The 14,668-nt window shown below is 39.0% G+C and overlaps 1 protein-coding gene across 3 annotated transcripts in view; it reads left to right on the top strand.

Annotated features, from left to right (window-relative positions):
* TTC27 (tetratricopeptide repeat domain 27) overlaps positions 1-6,654 on the top strand; it is a 265,931-nt gene extending 259,277 nt beyond the window's left edge. For all 3 annotated transcript variants that reach the window (XM_072140844.1, XM_072140842.1, XM_072140843.1), the window contains exons 20-21: positions 1,943-2,043; positions 6,478-6,654. In XM_072140844.1, coding sequence (XP_071996945.1) covers positions 1,943-2,043; positions 6,478-6,600 — 224 coding nt within the window. In that variant the 3' untranslated portion in view covers positions 6,601-6,654. The remainder of the gene's footprint in view (positions 1-1,942; positions 2,044-6,477) is intronic.
* The last annotated feature ends 8,014 nt before the right edge of the window (positions 6,655-14,668 follow it).

Here is a 14,668-nt window from a genome sequence, read left to right as displayed (position 1 = left end):
GAACTTATACAGAAATGTACTACAGACAAGATGTACTGTACATTTACCAGTGTTTAATAGCTCCATCCCCAGAAATTTCCTGCACCTTCCCACACAGTATACAGGGTCCCTGGCTCCTGAAGTGCCCTGGCACCACAACTAACATTGTGCCCATCCTGCCCTCCCCTATCACGGAGAGACCAGAGCTGCCATAGTGCCGACCACGAGACAATCATCATCATCAGTAAACAATCCCCCATACCTGACAGCCCTGTAACAGGGGAGAGAGAAGGGGCCACAGGAACCCCACAGGAATAACACCCTGGCTGAGGAGGGAAGGAGAAGGGGCAGAGGGAGACCGCTTAACCCCTGCTGCATCACCCTGCATTAACCCCCAGTAGCCCATACCTCTGAGATCGGAGCTCTCTGACACGCTGAAGACAAGTTTCCCGGGAAGTGTAGCTGGCTTGAACTGTGCACAGGTCTGCCACCTGCTGGTCATTTTCAGGTACTGCATTTGATCCTGCGCCTTATACTCCAGTGCGCCTTATATATGAACCTAGATGTCTTAGCAGGCATTTATTAGAGGTGCGCCTTATAGGCTGAAAAATATGGTATACAAGTGTCACAGTCAGCTGCAATCTGCTGGTTTCTAATGTGTAAAATGCTGTGATTTTGCAGTGCCACAATGGAATAAATAATATTACACTTGGAAACACAGATCACTTGTCGCTTATAGCCCTGCCCAGAGTGTAGCAGCATGGCAAACAGTCATCTCCACTGTGGTATTGTAATTCATGTTTACTGCAGGTAGGAAGTAAGTGCACGTGGGGGGAGGGTATGGGGTTCCCCAATTATTCCACATTAATGACCTATCTGTAGACAAACCACTAATATATTGTGGCTGGAAATCTGTAATTGTATGAAATATTTCATGTAATTCAGTTGGAATCATATTGTTTAATATTATTTATTTCAGTCATTTAAAAATATTTCCTGTGACAATTTTCACAGCTCTAGCTGAAAAGTGGTACATTTGAAAGTGGAATCTGTTAATTCTTGAGTGTTTGGTTCTTTTAATGTGGTTTTCAAAGGGATGGAAAAAAAACAACCTTTCCGTTATGGATTTCTCTCTCTCCAGATTCGTCTTGCTTAATTGATTCATTAAAGCTACTACCAGGCATCCTGTAATTAGTTTATGTCTTACAGTTACTTCCTGCCCCCAGTTCACGGTGTCAGCCACATCAGAAATTCTGCCCAGCTCTGACTGCAGAAGTGAATCACTTATTTCACTTGACCTGTGTTACTGAGACCTATCATCAGCAGAATAGGCAATAGCTAATTACTCCATCCATTATAAACATGTAACATGGTACAACTCGTATGCATACACTCCATATGTCATCTCTGTGCATACGATTCATTTATTACCACGCTCCTGCAGTTTATTTGTCTACTGAATGAACACTTTCTCAACAATTCGTTTTATAGGCGAGTGTAATTATAAACAGACAAATGTGTTTCCCCTTACATTGTTGCTCTACTGGCATCTGTAAAATATCAAAATTTAGAAATTTTAACAAAAAAATACTGATTTCAATCCTCAAATCTTTAAAATCTTAAGTTTTGCTTTGGTCTGGTTGACATCCTCCATTCTAGTAGGTCAAAAAAATGTGTAGTTCTGCAGCTCTGTAATCTATTAATTTGGTAATGTGGCCAAAAGTCCTAAATATTTAAATATAGTAAGAGTCCAAACTCTTCAACAACCCCCTTGTTAAAAAAGAGTGTTAAATTTAGCCCTTTCAAAGCAAAACATAGGGCTAAAGTAACCCTCCAGTAAAATTGAGTCTGACACACCTGATTAAAGTGATTTAATAACCTCCACGGCTTTGTTTCTAAAAAAAAAAAAATGTATTCTAATTGTATATTTTTTTACTGTTTCTAATATACTTATATTTTACAGTGGCAATAAAATGCAGCAAAAATAAATCTAACCCACAGGAAGCTGTTCAGATGTTGTCCTCAGCTCGTCTAAATCTACGAGGCCTGTCATCAAAAGCGAAGGTTAGTCCTTATTGGTTTCAGTACAAAGCTCCTACAAGCTACTGTATACTACAATTTGAATTCAAACATATTGTCTCATAGACTACACCTCGGCTATATTGCATTGTCAAAGCTTTAATAAGAATGTCTCTACAAAAGAAAAAATATTAGTGACAAAAAAAATTAAAACAAAAACACATACAGGAACAATGTTTCACTTCAGATGAAATATTCTTCACTGACCACTGAAGAAAGATTACATACAATATTATATTTTCCAGGGTGGGATACGGAAAACATTGCTTCTTTTGGCTACCTTGTAAGGCTACGTTTACCATCAAGCATGACTTTCAGAAAGCCTAGTAATATGATACAGAATTAAAGCCAAATCAGTTTGTCTATTCCAGATGGAACAGATTCTTAACTATAGTCAGTGCTGTTTTGATGTGGTTGTATCTCGTACAGTGTAGGGAACTGGTTTAGCTGAGTGAGAGGCTATTAACTAGAGTCAGGAAGTAAGAGTTTTCTTTATGGAGCCTTTACCAATTAAGTCCACCTTGCAAGTGTGTGGAGACTTATAGCCATTGATGGTCCACTGAGGGATTTTGGGAAATACCTTTCCAGGATGGGGTACGGAAAACAATGCCTCTTTTGGCTACCTTGTAATACCCTTTACCATCAAGCATGACTTTCAGGAAGCCTACTGACTTGATGTGGGATTAAGGCCAAACCACAATATTTATTCCAAAAGTATTTGAATCTATGATTTGTAAGAGCTCCCAACCACCTCTGGTCAGAGAGCGCATTGTAACATTGTTACATTTGTAACATTTGTAGCATATTAACATACGTCTGACAGGTGGAGGTTACACTTTTATGATTCTCATCTGAAATGGGGAGTATGGCAGCTCCCTTAGGCTAAAATAAAAAACCACCTTTGCACTTCAAGCAGTCTCTTTTATAAATGTGTTAGTTGTACATAGACATTTACTGATTACATTTTGTAGAACGGATTAACTGCTCTGTCATGGTGTTAATTATAGTCATGTACTACCTCTCAGGTCTATACTGGACACAACAGAATATCTGTTTTAACTGGATTTCACCTTTAACCGGTTAAGGACCGGGCCCTTTCCCGTTTTTTCATTTCCATTTTTCACTCCCCACCTTCAAAAATCTATAACTTTTTTATTTTTACACATAAAAAGCTATGTGACGGCTCGTCTTTTGCGTAACAAATTGCACTTCACAGTGATGGTATTAAATATTCCATGCCATGTACTGGGAAGCGGGGAAAAAATTCCAAATGCAGTGAAATTGGTGAAAAAACGCATTTGTGTCGTATTCTTGTGGGCTTGGATATTACGGCTTTCACTTCACGCCACAAATGATGCATCTAATTTATTCTTTGGGTCAGTACAATTACAGGGATACCAAATTTGTATAGGTTTTATAATGTTTTCATACATTTACAAAAATTAAAACCTCATGAACAAAATTTTTTTTTTTATTTTGCCGTCTTCTTGTGCTTATAACTTTTTCATACTTCGTTGTATGAGTTGAGGGTGGTGTCATCTTTTGCGACTTTTGATGATGTTTTCAATTATATTATTTTTAGGACAGTACGACCTTTTGATCACTTTTTATAGAATTTTTTATTTTTTTTTAAATGGCAAAAAAGTGCCAGTTTTGACTTTGGACGCGATTTTCCGTTACGGGGTTAAACGCAGTGAAAAACCGTTATTATATTTTGATAGATCAGGCATTTTCGGACGCGGCGATACCTAATGTGTTTATGATTTTTACTGTTTATTTATATTTATATCAGTTCTAGGGAAAGGGGGGTGATTTGAATTTTTAGGTTTTTTTATTATAATTTTTTTTTAACTTTTTTTTTATTTTTATTTTTACTATTTTTCAGACTCCCTAGGGTACTTTAACCCTAGGTTGTCTGATCGATCCTACCATATACTGCCATACTACAGTATGGCAGTATATGGGGATTTTACTCCTCATACATTACAATGTGCTGATAGCACATTGTAATGAATGGGTTAACCCGAAGTAGCTTCGGGTCTTCGTGAGACCCGAAGCTACCTTGGCAACGGATCGCCGCTCCCAGATGCGCCGCCATCTGTTTGAAGCCGCCGGCTTCATTGGTTAACCATCCCTGGTCTTAATGACATGAAAATTTGATTAGCCCGTACGAGTTAATGAGGTTGTGGCGCCTCTCCAAGTGATTGCGCTCTATGATCTTAGTTATACCCTGGCTCTCAACTAAAGCCTTTGGTTTAATTACAAGAGAAAACAGGAAATTCCATTCTTTTGTCTCAGTCTTGTTTCCTAATTATGATCCCGAAAGCTGGGAGCTGCTCTTCTGCTCCATGTATATTTTCATGTTTTTATCACAGTACTTGATATTTCCAAGCGCAAACAGTGCATTTACATTAAGTATTAGCCATTTTGTATTGTACTATATAGTCATTTTGTCTTCTCAGGAAACTCGGACAAGATTTTGTACAATGGTTCCATCAATGCTAAATCCTGACCAAAAATATGAATGCATAAAGGAAATCTACCTACAAAATCAAATGATGATTAACCAGGGACTCTGTGACTGTCATTTTTTATATTTGTAATCCATGGCGACCTTCCCTTCCAAGATCAACTTTTAAAATTATGGTAATGAGCCTACAGGGCTACCGTAGCCCTTCTGTGATCTGGCTTTACAGGTTGGTACACTCTCTCACCCTCCTGCCTGCTTCCTCGGCATTTTTGCAGTGATAACTTCCTGCTAACTGCACAAGTGCTGAGGGAGCAGGGGGGAGGGTGAGACAGTGTACCAACCTGTAAAGCCAGATCACAGAAGGGCTACGGTAGCCCTGTAGGCTCATTACCATAATTTTAAAAGTTGATCTTAGAAGGGAGGAGGTCATGGATAACATTTATGGATCTATGAGTAGGTGCTTCTGGTTTATCATTCTTGATTATGAAGGTAGATTCCCTTTAAAGCTCAGGAAAATTTTACCAAACTTTGCAGGAATCCAGTTTGTGTACATGAGGAGTAGCACCATTTCTAAAAATTATGTGACTTGAAGTCTTCATCTTATAACACTTCCCTTCTCTGTAGTCTTAGCAATGAGTTTGCTGTGCACTCTCAGCTGTAACTCGGTTCTTCACAGAGCTTTTACATAATCTAACACATCCATTAGCTTCTACTCCTGATTTATGCACAGTTTGTGAAAAAGTTATTAACCATTTAATACATTTTTCTATTGATCTACTGTTTGAAGAAACATTGGCACTAGGAGAAGTACTGCAATCCTGTGCCACTAGTGTGGCGTTATAGCAACTCAGTTTGATTCATGTAAATGGGACCAATCTTGAGCCTGGTCATGTCATCAGTATCATAGTAATAGAAACCCCTTTAAGAATCATGAGTTGGTGGAAGGAAAATAAAATAATAGATCCAAAATAAAATATACAGAGAAAAAGGATTTACAGTGTTTCTGTGGTTGTTCAGTACTGAAAACATAGTTTAGGGAGAGTAAGTGATTATACATTGAGACCATGGGGGAGATTTCTCATACGCTGGCGCTCCTGCGGTCACTCTCCTGCGAGCACAGGCCCCTTGATGTACCTGGCGGGTACAAAACTATGCCCGGTCCAACGTGGCATAGTTTTGCATGAAAACCAGTGAACAAAAGTTTGCTGGTTTCTCAAAATAACGGAGGCACGGGGCCTCCTCCACTGGCTGACACGCCCCTCTATGCCCCTACACGCCCACATGGCGTGGAGGGGGCATGTTCAGAATTCTAATTGCAAATTCTTGCACTGTGCATGAATTGGCAATTAATTGACTGTTTCTATACCAGAAAACTTTTGTAGAAGTAGTGATAAATCTCCCCCCATGTCTCTGATGGGCATCAGTTCGATTTAGAAATACCTCATTTATACATCAACAAATAATAGTTCTTCTGAGGTGTCCTTGTTCTCCATAACAATAGGAAGGAAAGAGGAAAATATCCAGAGCATTCCGTCTGCTTAGAGCCAGACGTTCCTTCCTGAATGAGTTTGTCTTCAGCTAAAATAAAGCTTCAGAGAAGACTTTCATCTTCCTCGTACTGAAGAATGCTCATCCTCCTTGTATATAGTAATATAATATTACAAAAAGTGGAGCTGTTGCCTATAATAACAGCGGTAAGTAAGACTGAATACACCAGTTTTTACTTCTTCAGAGTCTAGTGGCTGTGGCACTGCATGTGACTATTGGCATTGCCTATGGAAGAACTTCCCATGAAGCCTTTGTTGCACACTTTTTGTGCTGACATTAATACTGTGAGTCATTAATGAGGAGTGTCCCAATCTGTTCATCGATATAGTCCAGAAATCTTATGACTTCTATGACCTCTGATCTTGCCAATGACATTTTGTCTCTTTCCAATTTCTTCCTAGCAACTTTTCACAGATGTGGCAACGGGTGAGGTATCTGGAGAATTAGCTGATGATGTGAAAGCAATGGACAGTCTTATCGAAGAGATTCAAGAAAGCAGCAATCAGCTACGGAATCAATACTGAGCGAGGTTCAGGACAAGGAAACTATTGTACAATAAATGTTTTCATTATAAGAACCATGGTATTTCTGCCTCTTATTCTCACAGTGATCTGTAATCTGCTTGAGAGTCATGTGCTTGGCCTATATGGGCACCCTGGAATGGCTACAATTTTATTATTTATAAGGCACTTATTTTGGATTAGTTTTACATGAGTGCATCAAGTAATTGGCCGGGGTCCACTGACAGAAACTGCTGATAGCCGGGAAAGCTTCAAATGTCCTTTCTATGTCACAGGATAGGAAAACATTTAGGATTTAAAGGGTTTGAGACTTAAAGCAACAGTGGAATATTAAAAAAATATAGTTTTTATTTGACATCTTTGACTATAAGTTGTTCACATCAATTGTGTTATTGGTGCTGGATATGAGATGTACATAGCCTGTACTATAGATATATGTGTCCTATAGGTGTAAATAATTATATTGCTATACTTCATACTATGGGGCACATGTATCAAACTTTTGGCTTGCCTTTTTCTTTAATTTATGAGACTTTTCATGGTGCTTGTGCCTTTTGTTTTTTCGCCTAAGACGGTCTCCCTTCCAAGTTCGTCGTTGTCTAGTTTTCTGCTAGTTATCACCTGAATCCAGATGTGAAAGTTGCAAGTTTTTTAAAAAGTAGCTAATTTTGGCACAAATCTAAGGCTGCCGCTGAACAGGTGTAGAAATTAGCTTAGAACTGATTCCAACTTTTGGAGACTTTTTAAAAGTCACAGTTTCACTAAAGACAAAATGCCACATGTATCCATAAGGGAAAACCGCTAAGATACATCTGACTAGCAGAAAAGGCAAAAAATACCAAAAAAAGCCAGACGCCAGACTTATGATACTAGGACTCCATGTGTACTATATATATGTGTGTGTATTTATATAGTCTCTGGTCTAATGGTTACCTGGTTTCTTTTTGCTTATCCATATTGTCCAGCTGTCTCTTTATGTATTGGACCCTGTAGTTGAAAAGTTTAATGCAGTCTTCTTGTATCTCTATATTTATATCCGTGATATGCTCTGTGATAGATAAAAAGTACACATGGGAGCGGTGAGAATAGATTGGTAGGAATACTGAGGGTGCGTTCACATGTGACATTTTAAAATGCATGTGCCTTTATGTTTCTATGTGTTTGGCTGCTTCAAAGTGTAGTGCCAGACAATGCTCCTCAATCACAGCCTTCAGCAAATGCTCTGTGCGTATTCTGTATTCCTCCAAAAGTATGTGTGTTGTATGAGTAGTTCTGGGGCACACACTGAACTACCCATACAACTGAGCAGCATACTCAGGCCCATAGTGGGCAAAGCTACAACTTGACGTGTAGCACAAGAGAGAGCCATTATTACCTGTACTCAGTTGAGGGCTGCTCGCCAAGTGCTGTTACATAAGAAAGCATTAGAAAAGATCTGTGTGAGACTATTGCTCTGACAGGGGTGTCACTGTAGAAAATTACTATCTTTGGCCCCCTAACACACAAGCAGTAGAAGATGAAAATGTACCCATGTGGTGGTGTGATGCCACAGGCCAAGCACAGCACAAGGGACAGGATTCCTTGTATCATAGAGAAATATGATGTGAGGAGTCCCAGCCTGCCAGATGAACAGCAGCGCAGAAGACCCTGCTGCAAGTCATACATGCAGCTCTTCCAAGGTGACCGGAAGACAAGACCATGCCTAACTACCCTAAAATGATAAAACCTGGAAATTTATATAGGCATATTTTTATGATGTTCTGGAGGTTCAAGGCACAATAAAGTGCAAAGACTTCAAAGTGTTAATTATAATAATGAACAAGTGAAAGTATGGCATCTTCTGACCATACAGAGGTGTAGGGTGCTGCTCTCCGTCCCTTGTCCTTTCCTGTGTCAGCTCCTTCATATTGGCCACAGTGTAGCAGCAGCGCTTTCATTTCTACGGTCAGTTACAATAAGGATACAGGCAAGGATACATACAAGATAGGGTCCATAGGTTTGTTCTTAAGTTGAATTTGTATGTAATTCAAAACTGTATAGTTTATAATTGTAGATCCAGACAAAAAAATGTTTTGCCCCAGTGACAATCAGAGTTTCAAAAATGTTTACTGTAATGGGACCAAGGATTATCAATAAAGTTTAATAACAGACACCTAACAGCTGATCATTGCAGCCTGCAACTATAGTAACATCCAGAGAGCTTTATCAGAGGTCACGGTGGGCAGAGGGGTCCGTCTGTAACTAGGGGTTGTCTTTACTAGTATTTATTTTCCTTCATTTTCTGTTCTTGGATATGGGGGGCCTTCATTTTGCCTGAATTCTACTAACAGCATTCAGTGATCTGCTTTACAGCACCCTCATGATCAATGGCAGCATTTCTAGACATGTTCTGTGTAAATAAGTGGTAGCATCACGTATTGCCAGTAATGGAGGCAATGATGGTGTTCCCTATAGAGATGTTATCTTCTATTGTAAAGTATCAGTATTGCTTGTAATGTATAGTAATTGAGATGACTGCTGCACACTATCCCTTACAGGATTAGTTTGTGAAAGCCTGCTGCTATCCAGAGCAAGAATGACCAAATATGCTGCTGTTTATTAAATTTATGTATGGAAACATATTTTTAAAAATATTTAAAATATACGCAGCATTGAATACTTGGTGAAAAAAAGGAATTTTCAGGTAAGACTCCCTAAGTTTCCATTTATCTGGTTGATATGCTAAAGGATTTTTTTTTCTTTTATTTAGCCTGTAGCAGAGGTTTACCACAGGATAGCCTCCTCCTGTCCCTTGTCCTCCTCAGTGCTGACAGATATTCACCTGACTGTGTTACGCCTTTCACCATGAGGTCCAAATTAAACATCCTTTATTTCCTTGGGTCAGCATAATCATGGAGATACCGCAGTTTTTTTTAAAAATATATATTTTGCCATATTTTGCCATCCCTTCTTTATATTTTGAGGTATGGTGTTGTGTAAAGGGTCATTTAATGCAGGATTCCTGTTGCTTTTTATAGGTGAAATAAAGTAACCTCCTAGGGATGGACTGTCACGTTCATTGATTCAGTATTTACTTGTTTTTAAATGTATTTAAAAGCCCCTTTATCATAGTTTAACTTGTGATCTGATTGCCTATACCATATACATTTACTGCAATACTACTTTTTTCACATAGACAGTAATGAAGCCTTTGAGACTTTAGAAGGTTGCAGGCTTCATTTGAACAGTGGCAGCTCTACTTTCAATAAAATGAATCCTTTAAATGTTTCCTATGTTGGTCCATAGATCCTGGTCACATACAAGCAGGGGCATAATGATCGTGGTCGCAGGGTGTGTGACCTGGCTCTGCCCTTTCCAGGGCCCACATCTGGGGCCAAGACAGGTCAATCCTATGTGCATCAATGAGAAACACATAGAATTGATGATCAGAGCAACATAGACACATGCTCTGCCTGTGTGCAGGATAAGCGCCGAGAGGTGCCTTTGCCTGCTGGAGAACATAAGAACACGTGGGGAGTGCAGACTGGGGAGGCAAGTAAAGAGTTTTTTCCTAGACAGTATATTATAGGGCGGCCGGCTCCTGGACAGTATATCATAAGGGGAGGCAGGTTCCTGAACCATATAATAATAATAATAGAATACTGCTGGACAATTGGAGGCTGGTAGATAGTAAACATCATATTTATTAACTAAATTAACTGAATTAACTAGTAAGAGGAGCTACTTCATAGTAATTGCTGTAGGCAATGCTGACTTCATATGGTGAATTCATAAATTCTGGAGTACAGGGTTACATATAAATTAATGGGGTACTATGAAGAGAAGGCAGTTATGCTGCTTTAATGATGGAGTGCAGGGTATCTTGCCAGAAAAATCAAGAGACTTAGGACTTGTCGTAGTTTTGCATAAAAATCTGCAAATGCAGGTTTTTTAAAATCACGCAGGCATCGGGTGGTAACTGGAGTAGAAGCAGCAATAAATCTCCCCCTATGTGTTTATATGTCTGTAAAGTGTATATATAATATATGTGTATTCTGAAGTATTAGGGGCGGGTTGGTGCCGGCAGCGAGGGTTTAGGTACATGGGGACCCTGAGTCTAAATTTGCATCGGGGCCCATTGTGGTCTTGTTACGCCACTGCGTATAAGGCAGTCATCTAGGGTTTAGACACAGAAGTCAATACTCAGAACAGTTTGTAATTAAGTCTGAAGTGAGATATAGGGCATGGGATCATCTGTAGCATCTATAGCATCTGTTATTTCTCTCAAAACAGAGCTTCTCGGCATAGGCTTCTACCCGGTTTACCCGAAAATAAGACAGTGTCTTATATTAATTTTTACTCCTAAAAGAGGTACTAGGTCTTATTTTCAGGGGAGGTCTTATTTTTCCACGAACAATAATTTACATTTATCGTTGAATAAAAAATCAACATCCTTATGACTCTCCAAACTCTGAATTTCATGCTGTATTTCTTGTGACTCCTTTTATATTAGAATCATTGGTCCCAATCTCTCATGTTTAGTAAAAGCACTTTCCCCCTTCTTATCCTGGTCGCTGCTGGTAGGTTTGATTTGAGGCAGTAGGATGAAATAAATAAAGATACAGTATATACCTTTTATGTGCACTATTGTTTTATGTAACAAAGGTTTCAAAATTGTCCTTATTTCTCACTATAAACTCTCCAACTGCTTGGAACTTCACGAAGCTTCAAAGAACATGATGTGAGGTTAAAGCTTTGGGCTCCAGGATAGTAAATTGCAGCACCATTTCTACACACATCACATTATATATTCCTACATTCCAGCAGAAAATGATCTTGTAATAGCAATGAACAGTCACACGTTTCCTAGAAAGCATACGTTGTCTACTGAGCTAAATATTCTAAATAAGTCTGGAGAGCTGAATAAAGTACTTTCCAAAGGATTACACTAGGCTAGTCTTACTAATCTCCTCAGATAAATCTTCCTAAATAACTAAGAAAATACAACTTTAAAGTCAGCAGCTGCCAGACGCATAGGCCTTTGGTAGACAATTTTCATTTACATTTAAGTAGGGATATTTTTACTAAATTAAGGTGATTGGATCCACTATTATTAGTGACATGCTGTATTTGTGATATACCTATCTCTCAATAGGAAACACATAATATGTCCACCATATGTAGGATGCCATATGTAGGACGCTGAGTTCTATTCTGCTATTATAGGTTTCCAAAAATATTGAACTAGTAGTGACTTAATGCATCTTACATTTTTATATTCATTATTTATTTACTGTTATCTGTTTTTATAGAGGTTTAGAGGCTCTAAATGAGAAAAAACAAGATCTTCAATCACGAATATTTGGACCCATTTACTGGTAAAGAACTTCCCATTGTATGTATACAGCGTGTGCTCCCAAACCCATTCACAATCCCACACCAATAGTGTATTTATAGCACAAGTTTTAGCTAACTGTCCAAGAAATTGGACAGCCGAATGTGATGTCCCCTACTGTAAGAAGCTGCAGGAGACTCGAGAGAATACGTAATCCCAGTGTAAGGCTTTCTGCACCCAACTGGTGAGAAGCAAAAGGATAATGCCAGCTCATCTCCCCCTCCGGTGTCGAGTTCGGCACGGGCCACCCTTCTGCTGGGGCACAACAAACATGCAAGTAGGTCCATGGAAACGGTCCCTTGTGTTGGTCAGTGGAAGTGAATATGATGCAACAACCTTGGGCCAAAACACTGTAACAACTCGGTCTTTGGGATCTGAACAGCACACAGGTCTGTTTCTACACCTTTGGAAAATGCTTCTGGGTTTAAAGGAAATCTACTACTCAAGTAAAGTAAAAATAAACTACACATACTCACATATACTCATCATACACATATTGATATATACACACCTCTCGTGTGACAGTATGTGAGAGGGACGTCACGTCACTCGAGAAGCGTGAAAAATTAGCGTGCCGGACATCACATCCCCATGCTGTGGGATCGGGGTGAAGAGGAGTGTAGGTGAGTATGTGTAGTTTCATTTTGATTAGGATTAATGGTAGATTTCCTTTAAATAGACCCAGGGTATCCTAAACAGTGGAAAGCGGGGTATAAAAATCTGGCAGCTAAAGTGTATACCGTATAAACTCGTGTAAAAGCCGAGATTTTCAGCACAAAAAAGTGCTGAAAAACCTCACCTCGGCTTATAAACGAGTCGACTAAAAAAAAAAAAAAATAATACTCACCCTTCAGTACCCGGTTCCTCGGCGGCAGCTCCCGATTCTCGGCGGCGGCTCCGCTTCTCTCTTGTTTCTTCACTAGCGGCTCCCGGTTTCTTTGCTTACTTCACTAGCCGGCAGTTGCGTCCATGCGATCTGCCGGCGGGCGCACACTATGATGCGGCGGTGCCGCCGCCAATGACATCATCAGTGGCGACACCGCCGCATCATAGTGTGCGACTGCTGGCTAGTGAAGTATGAAAAGAGAAGCGCCGCGAGGACCGGGAGCCGCGCTGAGCATCAAAGGTGAGTATTAAGTTTGTTTTTTTTGTATTCGCTTGGCATACTGGGGCAGGCTGTATGCTACATGGGGCTGGCTGGCTGTATACTACACCCTCGGCTTATACTTGAGTCAATAGGTTTTTCCAGTTTTTGGTGGTAAAATTAGGGGTCTCGGCTTATACTTGGGTCGGCTTATACTCAAGTATATACGGTAATAAAGATTAAAAAAGAATTTAAAAAATATACACAAAAAAGCTGACTCAAGAAATTGCTTTATCACATCACACCCAGCTAACCTAAAATAGACATCTTAACATTTGTGGTAGACTTAATCTGTTTTAGGGTATTGCTATATTATCTGCATTAGGACAATTCTGGAATTCCAGCAAATTAAAAAATATATATATTTTCCTTTTGATTAAAACATATATTGGTAAACATAGGTGTTTGGTACAAAGCTGAGAAAAGAACCAGTGCACCTTGACATATAGTCATTCGTGATTCATGAATAAGGCTTCATGCCCTAACACACAGGTCCTTTTACTCTGCTTTGAATTTATCTTTTAGTCATATTGACATTTTTTAGTCACATTTTTGTTTTGTATTTTTGTTTAAAATGCCCTTTGGAGTGCTGGAATCAAAATAGCTAAAAATCAAAATAAATCTATTGGCTTCCCGATGCTCCAGAGATTGCGATAAGCTCATATCAATAAAACAAAAAAACAATAGATAGGTGGGTCGATACATGCATCAACTATTTTACTCGTATACTTAATGAAAACATTGTCCCCAGTCCCCTTGCAAAATAAAACCTTATAGTACAATACAGAATGTATTTCCGGCATTGCTTATCTCCTAGTTTTCTGGTTTACGGCACTTTACATCTCTAAGAACTGTTAAGAATGCAGATTTAGAAGAATGCTACATTATAGAAATATGGGCCGTGCGATGGCAATCTCGGTAATTCACTGTATCCCACATTACATTCTTTCGCAATTCACTTCTCATAAATGGACTGCTGCTGAAAAGTAGATTATTCTAGCCTGTGAGCAAGTATACTAAGTGTATTCATTGTGTAAATGTTTTACATAATCACAAAGCTACAGAACTGTAAGTTTAATCTTTTAGTGTAATGGTGAGGGGAGGTTTACTGTGAATGCAAAAACAGTATCAAATTGTAGAGATAATGTTTGGCAAGGCTTTCATAATCCACAAAAGATCCTTAACTATACTGAACCTGAGAAAGAGAGAGAAAAGTGCTCAGAGAAGCCGATTAAAAAAGGCAGCCGCTATGTATTCTAATTTTGTGTTTTTAGCAACAAAATCTTTTATTAAAAATAATACAATGGAATTAAACTCAAGTACCAATTTTTCATTTAGAGATCCAAGTAACTGGCTACAGATTAACTATTAATGCAAGGCATCATTATCCATCGTTTCTTTATATTTTACATCTTGCTAATGTTTATACGGTGAGTTTGCAAAAAGTAAGGAAACAATATAATAAAGTACTAAATTCAACTTGTTTTCTGTCAGCATCAAGATACATTGCTGAATATACATCAGGGCTGATTCCTGCCTTTATGCTGCCTGAG

This window comes from Engystomops pustulosus, chromosome 3, assembly GCF_040894005.1.
Source record: "Engystomops pustulosus chromosome 3, aEngPut4.maternal, whole genome shotgun sequence".
Taxonomy (NCBI): Eukaryota; Metazoa; Chordata; class Amphibia; order Anura; family Leptodactylidae; genus Engystomops; species Engystomops pustulosus.
Note: the sequence above shows the minus strand (reverse complement) of the source record. Positions and strands in the feature narration are given on the sequence as shown.